Source organism: Rosa rugosa, chromosome 1 (assembly GCF_958449725.1).
Source record: "Rosa rugosa chromosome 1, drRosRugo1.1, whole genome shotgun sequence".
NCBI lineage: Eukaryota > Viridiplantae > Streptophyta > Magnoliopsida > Rosales > Rosaceae > Rosa > Rosa rugosa.
The window spans coordinates 69,970,397-69,985,433 of record NC_084820.1 but is presented as its reverse complement, the minus strand read 5'-3'; the positions used below and the strand labels follow the sequence as shown (position 1 = coordinate 69,985,433).

The 15,037-nt window shown below is 41.7% G+C and overlaps 1 protein-coding gene across 1 annotated transcript; it reads left to right on the top strand.

The window, feature by feature from the left end:
• The first annotated feature begins 3,435 nt into the window (after positions 1–3,435).
• LOC133706638 (uncharacterized) lies at positions 3,436–5,163 on the top strand. The gene is made up of 2 exons (XM_062132177.1): positions 3,436–3,600; positions 4,129–5,163. Exon 2 carries the CDS (start codon positions 4,139–4,141, stop codon positions 4,931–4,933), a length of 795 nt encoding a protein of 264 aa, XP_061988161.1. The 5' UTR covers positions 3,436–3,600; positions 4,129–4,138; the 3' UTR covers positions 4,934–5,163.
• The last annotated feature ends 9,874 nt before the right edge of the window (positions 5,164–15,037 follow it).

Sequence of the window (15,037 nt, the reverse complement as noted above, 5' to 3'; positions counted from 1 at the left end):
TCCAGGGCATTGTGAGAAGCCTTGCGCCACAAGACGAGCTTTGTACCTTACAATCTCATTTCTCTAATTACGCTTTCTAATGAATACCCATTTATGACCAACTGGTTTGGTGTTAGGCGGTATTGGCACAATGGCCTGAATACCTTTCTTTTCGCTAGAGAATCTAGTTCTGCCTGGATCGCATCTTTCTGTTTTAGCTAATCAACTCTACGTTGGCATTCCTCAACCGACCGTGGTTCGATGTCATCGATCTCAATAATCTCACGTGCTACAGAATACGTGAATACATCATCTATGATGATGAAGTTTCTTTCACACTTCCCATGTACACTAGCGTAATTTACAAAGATCTCTACATTCTCAGTGATAGGTTCTGACATTGAGGCGTCCCCCAAAGATGTCTCTTGGACATAACCATAATCCGGAACATTCTCATGAGACGGATTTTGAGTATCGATGATGAAAGGTTTTGTTTGTGCCTCAATCGCTCTCTTTCTTGGACGAGTATCCTTTGAACCACTCGGTCTACCACGCTTTCTCGTGGGACCGGCCTGCGGCCATAGACGCCACATCAGTGCCTATATGGATAGTGGCGCCATCTCCTGGTACCTCAGGAGCCGCATTACTTCTAGTATTTGGGATGTCAATCCTTGCAGGCACTTTTGTAGCAGGTATATGTGACATCATCACTTTAGTAACATCAGAAAATGCATCAGGTAGAGTATCTGTTACGTTCTGGACCTCGATTATTCTTCCCACTTCAAGGTCGGACTGTGCGGTACCGGGATCAAGTTGAGACATAGTGGGGACAAACCATGATAATTACTGTCATTCCTGTTGAACATGTGTGTTCTTGACTCCCCCTAACGACATGAAGATTGTCTCATCGAAGTGACAATCCACAAATCTAGTAGTAAAAAGATCGCCTATCAAGGGTTCCAGGTAGCGGATGATAGTTGGAGCCTCATATCCAACATATATACCCATTCGTCTTTGTAGACCTATTTTAGCACGCTGTGGCGGCGTAATAGTCACATAAATAGCACATCCAAAAATGCGTAAGTGCGAGATATCAGGCTCATACCCAGTCACTAGCTGTAACGCAGAATAATGTTGGGTGGTAGTAGGTCGTAGATGAATTAGCGTCGATGAATGCAATATTGCATATCCCCAAGCAGAAACAGGGAGATTGGTGCGCATAACCAATGTCCGTGCTATCATTTATAGGCACTTAATAGCGGCTTCCGTGAGACCATTTTGGGTATGAGCATGGGGAACTGGATGCTCTGCATCAATCCCCATTGACATGCAATAGTCATCGAACGTTTTTGATGTAAACTCCCCAGCATTATCAAGTCGAATAGACTTAATGGGATGGTCCGGGTAGTGAGACCATAGACGAATAATTTGGGCTAGGAGTTTAGCATAAGCATAATTTCGAGTAGACAACAGCGCGACATGTGACCAGCGTGGCGTCGCATCAACCAACTGCATAAAGTATTTAAAGGGTCTGCAAGATGGTTGAATTTGTCCACAGATATCCCCTTGGATCTCTGTAAGAACGGAATGAGTATTTTTAAACTCTTTGAGTAGCATGGTCTCGGTCCTAATTTCCCTAAGAAACATGCTTTGTAAAATAAGCGAGAGGCCTTAGAGGCAACCAATGAGGATTTTAGTTGTGCCTGAGCGTCTGAAGCGCTGTTCGAAGAAAAATTAGTTACTGCATCACCCATCATGGCCATGTGTGACGCCATCTATGGCTTTGTCAAGGGGGACAGAGGCGGCTGCAGTGGCGGCCACACTAAGTTCGAGAATCAATCTTTGATTCTTGCTTCGTTTCACTCGAAAGAATGGATGTCTGTGTGAAGTCTTTAATATAGCATATCACGACAAAGATGTCCTAGTCAGTTTTGCCAAAGCCAATATGTGTCTGAATCCAAGAGATCTTCTCTTATCACGTTATTGGAGATCAATAGGTCGAATTGTAGTGATATAATGTCCACTAGATTGCACATAAGCTTCTCTAAGATGTGCTTTCATCCGCAATCATTAGAGGCAATGCATTCCGTTCTCAGCATGTGTTTTCACATGGAATCCGTTGGCTCTGATAGCTTTAAAGCTTAATAAGGTTCGATTTGCTTTAGGAGTGTAGAGAGTTTTTGTGACATTAATCAAGGTGCTATTTGGCAAGAGGAATTGGGTCATTCCATGTCCTTGAACTAAACCTGATTGCCCAGCTATCATAGTCACAGAGAAATATGTAGGCAACATCTCCAAGAATAATTGCCTAAGGCGAAGAATGGTGTGCGTAGTCGCACTATCCATAAGACATTGCAGTTCTCCGGAATCCATTTCTTTTTTTCTTTGACTTTGATTGAAAGTGTGGGTGGGCTGCTTCCTCCTTTTTTTTTTTTTTTTTTTTTTTTCTCTCTTTGTTTTTTCTTCTTATTCTTCTGCTGGCACGTGGGCTTCCTCCTTGTTTTTTTCCTTCTTTTTCTTCTCTTCTTCTGCTGGGCAGTGGGTCGAGGCTTCCTTTTTTCCTTTTCTTTTCTTTTTCTTTGTCTTTGGCTAACGTGTGGGCCTAGTAGGGCTGATGCTTGCGCTGGGTTGGGCTAGAGAAGTTCTAGGCGACGTGCAGATGCAGCTTTTGAAAGTCTGACCGGTTCAAGAATGTGCAGCGCTTCTGTAGGCCGATCCGGCAATTTTACTGCCAGTTCTGGGAGTTATGTTTCCGGTTCCCGAATTCTGAAGTTAAGGCGCCATTTGTGTGCAATTTTGACGATAGAAGATAGTCTGGAAGGTTGCGAACTGGGGAAGGATCTTTTTTCTCTTCTGGGAGCCGGTTCGGTACTTTTCCGGCCGGTTGGAGTGACTCCGCCACCGGTTCTGGGCCCCTGGGATTGTGGGCTTCAAGGTGTGCGGCAGTGGTTGCTTGGATTTGAGGGCTACGAAATGAGGGTTTCAGGGTTAGGGTTTCGTGCTGATAATGTGTTTTAGGGAATCGATATTTGGGAGAGAATTTGCTGTGCTTGCATTGATAATAGAGGTCTCTTTATATAGAGGATTACAAAGCATAGAATCAAAGTTGTACATGAAAACGTAGTCATACAATGAATGAATATCTATAAGATTCTTCGAGATTATCTCTAAGACAAACCCTATTACAACTTGCACAAGCAACCTAGATTTGATCTTAAGTTGTTGTATAAGATGAACTGAGTAGATAGTCGGATTGCAATAGCCGCACCCTTTTTCTATTTGGACATTCTTGCCGACTAAATGGGGGTCTTACTTTGGAGTGTAAATGTGTAATTGGTTATAGATAGACTGGTGGGCGTAGTGGGCAGGTGGAGACGTTACAAGTCTACGTTAAACCTGGTTGGGCCTGATAGTAGGTGCGTGGCGACTTGGAACTCGAATGGGCCTGACTTTCTTGCCCGTTTAACCAAGCGTGAAAGAACTCGACCAGTCGATAGGAGCGCTCGAACTCAAAAGGTGCAGGCTTCCTTCTCTATGTTCTTTTGTCTCTTTTAACTTTTAATGTTTTGAGTGCAGATATATAGAAGTTGAAGATCTGCCTTGACCGTGAATTCAAAATAGGTGAATTGTTCATTATTATTGCTTTGCTGAATATTCAATTTGAATGTTGGGTTTGTTGGTTTTCCGAATTCCATGTTTTTGGTATTTTGTCGGTTATCGATTGCCATCTTCGGTCTGGGTCTGGAAATGCAGACTAACTGGGAGTCTGGCTCTGGCATCAGTATTAGAAATCATTATAGCTAAGGATCAGATTCAAAATCAGTTTTCCTTTTATTTTATTATGGCTAAGTGTGAAATTAACAATCATCAAACTTTTATTATTATTATTATTATTATTAATTTTTTTTTTTTAGGTGTTTGGTACTCCTTACTGATTTAGGGAGGCAGCTTTTCCTAATCCTGATAGAAAATAGGCTTTACGTACTCCTCTTCGATTTAGGGCTTGCTAGCTATATATAGTCCTCTTCATCTTCAGCTAGTACAACATACCACTGATTGATTGATACTCCTTAACATCAGTTCTTCAAGATACTCCTTTACCTACTCCTACAAGTTATTTAAACTCTGTTTTTCTTCTTCTAATATCAGTTCTTCAAGCATGTCCGAAGGGAGGGATATATATAGGAGCCAAGTAAGGCAATATCAAACAACATTGCCACCAGGACGGGATAGGCAGCTTAACATATGTTTCTACAGGCAAAGCCGCTTTTGGCATGATGATCCTGCAAACTATACACATGATGAATGTACCTTGATAAGTCGCAGAGGAGTTTTTGTCACTCACGATTTCTTAACAAGTATGGACATGCGCTGGTTACTTCTTAGTGTAGGTGTTCCATTAGAAGAACAGTCACCGATTCTTGAGGAAATAATAACTCAGTTTGCTCAAGTGGCTGTCCCCGAGCTGCCTATTACTGTGGTAATACTGCACATCCGCGTTCGCTCATTAGGTAGTGTCGACTATCAGGATATCATTGATTTTGTTGCAAGAGAACCGATCAATGTTAATTTACATGCTTCCCCTATTCGTGTCACTCCTACTGCGCATGCTTCTACGGTGTCCTTGCTAGGAACATATATGTCACTTCTTACTATTCCTGCATCTAGATCCTCGATTGAAGGTTTGAAGAAAGTGAGATTTGATAGTTTGGAAGAAGATGTTATCCGAGAGACTCCAACATGTGCTATTTGTATCAAGGACTTTGTAGAATGTGTTGATGAACTGATTACTAGTTTACCCTGCGCTCACCATTATCATGTAGATTGCATTGTCCAGTGGCTGAAGAGAGATCACACTTGTCCCTTGTGCCGATACCGAATGCCACCTGCACGCATGGACGAGGATAGGGACCGGGACCGGGACGGGGACGCAGTTGAGCCATCAAATCCCTAACAGAGGCTGTCGGAATCTCAAGTGTGAAGGGAGAGTTGATCCTTCCGAATGTATTTATAGTAATTTAATTTGGTACTTGTTTACTTTTCTTTCTTTTTTCAAACAAGATTTGCATTATTCAGAAGAGAACTCATAATAAGTAGCAGCGGTCCCTAATTTGTAATTTGGTTTCTTGTTTGGAATAAAATCCTTCTGATTTGTTGAAAGAAAAGGAGTGTATTGATGGCCAATTGGTTTCTAAATTATCTGTCTTCAACAATTTAATTACCGGAGGTGCAATATGAGGTGGGAGATTGGAAAACCATTGATATTTATCTCGTCCCAGAGGAAAGGTATTTCTGTTAGAATTTGTGGTGCATTAACTTTCAACAATTTCAATACAAGCAAACTACAGTTCCATGGGACTTGATTTTGTTATGTCTCCGTTGAGCTTAGACTCTGAGGATGTCCAAAAATATGGACTTCATTTGTTCTGTAACTACTATCTACTAGCTTGCCAAGCAATTCAACTCCTTGCTGCTACCTAGGTTCAGGCAATCCAGATATAACTAAAACCTTGCGCCTCAAATTATACACAAGCTAAATCATATTTAATATGTGCTGATGTTGTGAGCTACAAGCTGTGAATTAATCTCCATAGGATCGTTTACGCCCTTTCACAGTGATCATAAAGGTGTAGAGACCAATGCTCAAATTTCCATCCCCTTTCACTTCATACCTAAAACCTCCTAGCATCCATGATCACTTTTCTGAAAATGGTACCAAAATTTAAGAGAAGAGGAAACACTTTGCAAAATTTAAAAACTTTCATTTGATTTTCCTTTTCACCTTTTCTTTTGGTTACAATTTTCTACTTTCACTTTCTTTTGGTTACACTTTTTACCAAAACGGTTAGACGCGGCGGTCTCAATTTTTCGAATGTTTTTTTTTAACTTACATATAATTTGAAAAAAAAAAATTTGTCTTTTTTTTCTTAAAAAAAGAAGAAGTTAGAAATGTATTTTTTTAGTGTTTACACAAATATACCCTCAATTTACATTTATTAGACTTTTTTCAATTTTTTAAATTTCTTAGATTTCTAATAAAAAATAATTTTTTTAACTTAAATATAATTTGAAAAAAAAAATTGTCTTTTAAAAAAAAAAATTAGAAATGCATTTTTTTAGTGTTTAGACAAATATATCCTCAATTTTAATAGCTTTTAACGGTAAAATTAACGACAGTGAGTTTAGTGAAAGACGGATGTAAAACTGAGTGAGTTAAGTGATATTGTTGAAAATACAGTGAGTTAAGTGTCGAATAAGTCATAACTCAGTGACCATTGATGATGTTTTCTCTTATGGATTTCGAATATCGGTTTTTATGAGGATTCACGAGTACGAATGTTTCATCGAATTTTTGAGCATGATTGAATTATCGAGATTTATTGAGCTTTGAGCTCCGTACTTATAAGCCTTGAAGTTAGATTGAGTTTTCTTTCCGAAAGCATTTATTGATTTACAGAGTATTTGATTTTATGCTTTCGAGGATTTATTGAGATTTTGAGGTTATTTTCAGTTTCTTGAGGAGGCTATTCAGTTTATTAAGGAGGCCAGTTTTGGCACATGCGTATCTTACCTAGTTGGCAGTCCCTTCTAGGTAATAGTCTGGTTGGCAGTCCTTTCCAGACTACAGCCCGGTTGGCAGTCCCATCCGATGCGTCACCTGGTTGGCAGTCCCTTCCAGATGACATGAGGTAATTAGTCGGCAGTCTCGTCTACTACCTGTGGTTAGTCGGCAGTCCCGTCTACTACATGTGGCTAGTTGGCAGTCCCATCTATCCACCGCCTTCTATTCCGGTTGGCAGTCCCTTCCGATACGTCATCTAGGTGGCAGTCCCTCCTAGATGGCATGAGATGACTAGACAGCAGTCCTTTCTGACTATCAAACGAGCCTCATGAAAAGGATGTTTTTATAAGGATTGAGAATGAGATTTTAAGAGATTTCAAGATGTTCTTGTAACGTGATTGAGATTTCAGTAAAGAGGATGATTAAGAGTGTTTTCAAGATTGTTACTGCATGCGAGATTTTAGAGAATAACTTGGGAAAGCATTAAGTTTTACTTATACATTTGAAAGTACTTATTTTTCGTCCACTCACTCTAACGGATTTTAAATGTTTTCCCTTGGGCCCTTCGGTTTTAAATGCCCAGTTTGCAGGCCAGTTTAGCTTGAGGTCGAGCATACTTGGGGTTGAGGCATAGCTGTCATAGCTTCCGCATTATAAAAGTATTGGTCGTTTATCTTGTATTCTACCTTCTTGTACGCCTAAGAAATAGATTGCTCTGAGAACTCTTGAGATTAATATTCTTAAGTTTCAGAATTGTTTTGTGATATGGGAGATGTTGTGATATAGGGAGCAGGGTGGCTCCAGGAGAATAAGGATGGATGATTTTGAAGTGTAAATGTTTTTCTACAGGTTTTGGGTTGTCCATTTTTAGGGGAAGTTCTGTCAAATTTTTGGTAGAATTTCTTCTAAGGTGGGCCCCGCAGGGCCTCTTCGGATTTCAGGGTGAAATCCGGGGCGGGTCCTGTCATAAGGAGCCTGTCAAGCTCAAGTCTGTGGCTTTCACCAAACCTAAGTTCGTGATATATACATATGATGCCAATAAGGCACATGAGATTCTGGATGAGATGATTGCCGCGAAGATGGTGAAAACAGACTTTGGCCCTTTCCCTTGACCGGATCAGCTGAAAGGGAAATTCCACAACTTGTGGAACCATAACACAGTTGATTGTGTGAAGCTAAAGGACCAAATTCAGGTATGGCTCAATAACGGCAGTTTGCAGGTAGAAGCTTCGACGGCCGTGGTGGCACTAGTGGACTTGAACCCTTTTCCGGATACCGGAGTTAGTATGGTTGATGTGAACTGGCCCAAGAAGAACCACAGGAAACCAACCCTGGATTTGACTACAAAGGGGAAAGAAGAGAGGGATGAAGGGGAGGAAACCCCTGTAAAGAAGAAAGCTAAGCCCATCAACGAAGCCTCACTAGTGGTCCTTTGCTCGCGATGCAAAGAAGAATGCAGCATCCATGTGTCGCATGCAGAAGTCGAGCAGACATTTCGTTTTGGTTCCCTCCCGCCAATCAAATGGACTTCACCATCACGAAACTACCAGCCTTCTAGCCCAAAGGCGAGAGATGAGGTAAAGTCACCACCATCCCCAAAGGATTCCAACTTGTTCAAGAAATTGAAAGCGGCCGTCAGAAACAAGAAGGAAGGGCTTAGAATGAGCACAAAGATGTCGTGACCAACCTTACATTCCTCCTGCTTCAATCTCCACCATCAAGGAAGGCAAATGGTATACCAGAGAGAAGGGGAAAGCAGTGGAGATCAGCCCTTCCAAGAAAAGGAAATTGCAGCGCAGGTTCGGAGAAGCCAAGCGCGCCTTAGAAGCTCTGGATCAGGGCCTGTTCAAGCCGTTGCAACTGGTTAAATCTCCTGAGCAATATCAGAAGGAGATGGAGGCATTAGCTGCTAAGCCATTAGTGGCTCCTCGCAGCTTTCAAAAACAGGCGCGCTCAGAATCATGAGCCTCTAAGCCTAGTGTTTTTTGCAGGATCACGACAGAAAGGATACCTCCGCTAGCTAGGAAAGACAACTCGCCAACTAGGCGGCCACATGTTAGGCGAAGGTTGTTTCGAGAGGAACCAGAAGCCAAACCCTTAGTTTTTGAAAGATTGGGGGGCAAGGGCAGCACTGCAGAAGCTTTACAGTGGAAACCTAAAAAAGTCCAAACTCTGGTGGTCACGCCCCCAAAGGAGATACTTAAAGGGGAACAAAGATCAAACCCGCCATTGTTGATGGCCGAGATGCAGGAACAAAAACAGTGTGAGATAAAGGGCCTTACAGAAGAGTCATTGGTAGACCGATTGGCGAAGCAGTTCAACACTGACATCCCGGTTGGAGAGCCGAAGCTCAACCTGGAGGATGACATAGACGAAACTGAGGTGGTTGATACTTCCTGCAATATGGTCTATGTACTTCTCGCGAGATATGCTTTGCCAATCACCGCGCAGGAGTGTGTGGAGAATGAAGAAGGTGCCGATCAGCCTCTGCAAATCACATTGGCTGCAACAACACCTTTAGCAGAGGCAGTGGTTCTTGAGACTGAAGACGCTGAGGGTAATGGTTTCTTTATGAGCTTCACAAGACCAACGCCCGCATTGGTTCAGCACATGCGACCTTTATATATAACAGTGGAGATTGCTGGCACTAAGGTCAGCAAGGTCATGGTCGACACAGGGGCCGCTGTCAACGTTATCACCATAAGAACCATGCATTTACTTGGGATCAAGAAAGAGAAGATCCAGTCTACATCCCTCACACTGAAGAACTTCGCGGGGACAGTCACAAAGACGTTGGGCTTATTGTTTCTACGTATCAAGGTAGGACCAGCAGAGAGAGTCTATGCTTTCTTCGTGACGGACTGTTACGCGGCCTATAACGTCATCCTAGGGCGCGACTGGATTCACTTGAGCTATTGTGTTCCTTCAACTCTCCACCAGGAACTGGTGATGTGGAATAGGGTAACAGATCAAGTTGAGGTGATTAAAGGGGATCCTCGCCCATTCCAAGTTTCCGCGAACTATGTAGATGCCAGGTACTACTTGGAGCCGATTACTCCATTGCAAGCCAGTGGCATCGATGAGAAAGGCCGCCCCACAGGGGTGACGGCCTCTGAATTGGCACAGTGGGGGCTTACGCTCGTAAAAGAAGGATTGGAAAGGCCTGGCCACGCTGTGCCCAAACCCTTAAAAGATTAATGGATTACGACCTTCTAGAGGAAGGGATAGAGACCTTCCACTCACTATACGAAAGACTATCCTCGTACCAAAACACATGGCCATAGTTCATCATTAACACATCCCTTCCCAGTCAAGTATTCACTTAGACGGTTTTATCACATCAGTATGAATTGTTTTAAACCATATAGTGAGTGTTTCAACCTTATTGCAAACGCGCTCTGTGGTTTAGAGTAACTAGAATTGGGTAATTGAAGTCCATCTGGGACCTTCATGTATATCTCTGTATCTAGATCCCCATATATATAGATACGCAGTAACCACATCTATAAGTTACATATTCAGTTTTTCAGAAACTACCAAACTGACAAGGTAGCAAAACGTAATAACGTTCATTATGGGAGAATATATCTCCTTGTAGTTAATTCCAGGCCATTGTGAGAAGCCTTGCGCCACAAGACGAGCTTTGTACCTTACAATCTCATTTCTCTAATTACGCTTTCTAATGAATACCCATTTATGACCAACTGGTTTGGTGTTAGGCGGTATTGGTACAATGGCCTGAATACCTTTCTTTTCGCTAGAGAATCTAGTTCTGCTTAGATCGCATCTTTCTATTTTAGCCAATCAACTCTACGTTGGCATTCCTCAACGGACCGTGGTTCGATGTCATCGATCTCAAAAATCTCACACGCTGCAGAATACGCGAATACATCATCTATGATGATGGAGTTTCGTTCACACTTCCCATGTACACTAGCGTAATTTACAAAGATCTCTACACTCTCAGGGATAGGTTCTGACATTGAGGAGTCCCTCAAAGATGTCTCTTGGACATAACCCAAATCCGAAACATTCTCATGAGACATATTTTGAGTATCGATGATCAAAGGTTTTGTTTGTGCCTCAATCGCTCTCTTTCTTGGACGAGTATCATTTGAACCACTCGATCTACCACCATTTCTCACGGGACCTATGGCCATAGACGCCACATCAGTGCCAATATGGACAGTGGCGCCATCTCCTGGTACCTCAGGAGCCGCGTTACTTCTAGTATTTGGGACGTTAATCCTTGCAGACACTTTTGTAGCAGGTATATGTGACATCATCACTTTAGTAACATCAGAAAATGCATCAGGTAGAGTATCTGTTAAATTCTAGAGCTCGATTATTCTTCCCACTTCAAGGTCGGACTGTGCAGTACTGGGATCAAGATGAGAAATAGTGGGGACAAACCACGATGATTACTATCATTCCAGTTGAACATGTGTGTTCTTGACTCCCCCTAATGACATGAAGACTGTCTCATCGAAGTGAGAATCCACAAATCTAGTAGTAAAAAGATCGCCTATCAAGGGTTCGAGATAGCGGATGATAGTTGGAGCCTCATATCCAACATTCGTCTTTGTAGACCTATTTTAGCACGCTGTGGCAGCGTAATAGTCACATAAATAGCACATCCAAAAATGCGTAAGTGCGAGATATCAGGCTCATACCCAGTCACTAGCTGTAACGCAGAATAATGTTGGGTGGTAGTAGGTTGTAGATGAATTAGTGTCGATGAATGCAATATTGCATATCCCCAAGCGGAAACAGGGAGATTGGTGCGCATAACAAATGTACGTGCTATCATTTATAGGCACTTAATAATGGCTTCCGCGAGACCATTTTGGGTATGAGCATGGGGAACTGGATGCTCTGCATCAATCCCCATTGATATGCAATAGTCATCGAACGTTTTTGATATAAACTCCCCAGCATTATCAAGTCGAATAGACTTAATGGAATGGTCCGGGTAGTGAACCCGTAGACGAATAATTTGGGCTAGGAGTTTAGCATAAGCATAATTTCGAGTGGACAACAGCGCGACATGTGACCAGCATGGCGTCACATCAACCAACACCATAAAGTATTTAAAGGGTATGCAAGATGGTTGAATTTGTCCACAGATATCCCCTTGGATCTTTGTAAGAAGGGAATGAGTATTTTTAAACTCTTTGCGTAGCATGGTCTCGGTCCTAATTCCCCTAAGAAACATGCTTTACAAAATAAGCGAGAGGCCTTAGAGGCAACCAATGAGGATTTTAGTTGTGCCTGAGCGTCTGAAGCGTTGTTCGAAGCAAAATTAGTTACTGCATCACCCATCATGGCCATGTGTGACGCCATCTATGGCTTTGTTAAGGGGGACAGAGGCGGCTACAGCGGTGGCCACACTAAGTTCAAGAATCAATCTTTGATTCTTGCTTCATTTCGCTCGAAAGAATGGATGTCTGTGTGAAGTCTTTAATATACCATATCATGACAAAGATGTCCTAGTCAGTTATGCTAAAGCTAATATGTGTCTGAATGCAAGAGATCTTCTCTTATCACGTTATTGGAGATCAATAAGTCGAATTGTAGTGACATAATGTCCAGTAGATTGCACATAAGCTTCTCTAAGATGCGCTTTCATCCGCAATCATTAGAGGCAATACATTCCGTTCTCAGTATGCGTTTTCACATGGAATCTGTTGGCTCTGATATCTTTAAAGCTTAATAAGGTTCGATTTGCCTTAGGAGTGTAGAGAGTTTTTGTGACATTAATCAATGTGTCAGGACCCACCCCGGAATTACCCTCCTAACTCCGAGAAGGACCTGCGGGGCCCACTTTTCGGGAAAATTCGACAGAACCTCCCCTAAAAGTGGACAACCCTAAACCTGCTGAAAACACTCCAAGGTATAACAATTTCTATGCTTGAAGCCACCCTGCTTCCAAGCAACATTCCGCAAATTTCCAAGTATAAACATCGAACTACTTATATAAATTACAACCCAGCAAATCAAATCATTCAACTTCCTCCAATATTATACAAGTCCCGTACACACATAATTATACAAATGTATAAATCCACCCTTTTTAAGTAATCAGAGCAATCTAAAGAACATACTCGAAATATAATACATAAAGTAGGTTAATAAATAACCTACTGAGGATAGATGGCAAAGGTGGTGCTAGCCTCCACTCCTAAGCCGGTCAGCAACGCTGCGATCTGGGCAATTGAAACCAAAGGGCCCAGGGGGAAAGTACATAAAAACATTAGCGTGAGTGGACAAAATAAATAAGTATAAAGGAAGAAAAGTTTATACTTTCCCACAAATTTAAATTATAAAATCTCGATGCATGCAACATTTATAAAACGTATTTCTTTAAATTTAAACTCGTGAAAAACATACCAGCCCCGCTGGTTAAAAGAAATCGGACTAGCCCCGCTAGTCAAGTAATGGTAAAATATGGGGAAGAAATTTCACCATACGAAAGAAGGGAGCCTCCCAGGCTTGGGTCGGAGTGTCCCACACTCTGGAGCATCCCATGCTCTGCTCTTACTCACCCACAAACACATAGTAAGCAGGGAGGAGTACTAATAGGCTAGCTAGCAATAAAATATAACGACCCAGGTATGGTGGGTAAAAACTATTAAAATCCAATAAATCCTTAAGGCTTCCCCATGTCCCACGAATAAAGAAAACACGGGTACGATTCCCAACCGTACCCGGAAATTCTCGTAGAATCGTATAAATTAACATCGTGTCCCACACGCTAAAGGAATAAGTAGATGGTCAATGAGGCATTCCCAATGCCAAAATCGAAAATCAATAAATAAACATGGAGATTTACTCCAACAAAATTCAATTTGCAAATAAAGTCTCGAATCGACGAATATAAATATAATATAAATAATATAAATCCGGAAATCACATCGAAAACAATTCGTCGAAAATCAACATCAAATATAAATTCGAATCCGAGCATAACAACTTAATAACCGAAACTCACAACCGGTATAAATCATAATACTTCACAAAAATCATCATTGGAAACAAATCCACGAGATAAATCGTAATCAAATTCCAAAATCAATTCATATGCTCGGAAAATAATAGGTTAATTAAATAGAACATACTTTAGTAAATAAATGCATGCATCACTTATTTAAAAACAAAAGTCCACTCACAGTGTACGGCTAAGCCTGCCGTCGATCCGAACCCTCCTCGAGGGAATCCTCCTCACGTCCTGTACAATATAACGTTCGTAAACCCATAATTACTGGATGGAAAACTAAATTACGATAAGTAAAACCAAACCCTAACATTAAATATATTTGCCCAAAACCTCCCAATCTTCTTCACTAATGTTATTCCCTTAATGTATAGGTTTAAGGGCCGAACCGAGGAAAATCCGATGGATGGATCCCTCGTAATTCAATTAACAATTCCACCATTGAACAACATCAAAATCCATATTCCTTCCATCTCCAATTCTATCCCAAAGCTGCAATTATGAAACTAGATGTATAATTGACTATTTAGCTCAACAACAGAAGTTAAAGACTGGCCAAACACAGTCTCACGTGCCACCAACAGTACCAACCTCCACCACCGGCCACCAAATTCCATGTATAGCTACAACTCAACCCACTGATTAATTTCTTCAACTACAACACATCCAAATAACAATTAAAAACGGCCGAAATCATTTGATGAGCACAAACCCAGAAATTCCCAAGAACCCTAGAATTTCATTTCGTCAATTCGACTTCTACACAATAAATCACGATACAAAGCCATAGGGGAAATGATCAATGATGAAAACCGAACCTTCGACGCCGGTTTGGTAGCCGGAGATCGCCGGTATCGCCGGAAATCGCCGAAAAACCAAAACTGCTACAGTGATCTTCTTGGTTCAGTTCCGAGCTCCTCCGGTCAAGACACCGTGAAATACCACCATGGGTGTGACCAGGAGGAAGAGGCGAGCCTAGGGTGTCTGGGTTTCGTCGTGGGGTGGCCGGAAACGGAGGAATTCGGAGGAGGAAGAATCGGGCCGAAAGGGGGAGGAAGAATCGGGGGAGAAGAGAGAGAAAGAGCCGGGTAAGTTTCCAAATTTGGAAACTTACCACAGTAACCCGACTATTTAAAGAACTTACTATGAACAGTAACCATGAATAGTAACTTTAGTTTTTTGCTTATAACTTTCGCATACGAGCTCCGATTTTTACGAACCACATATGCACGTTCTCGGTTTAACATCCCCTACAAGTTTCATGAAGAACATTTTCTCAAATTTTGACCCGAACAAAAAGTCAATTTTTAGGGCCACTAAAAGTACTAAACCGAAGGTAAAAGTGAAAGTAAAGGTCGTTTACCGTCCAAACGACTAGTAAACCGGTAGATTCAGGTTCGGGACGTAACACAATGTGCTATTTGGCATGAGGAATTGGGTCATTCCATGTCCTTGAACTAAACCTGATTGCCCAGCTATCATAGTCACAGAGAAATATGTAG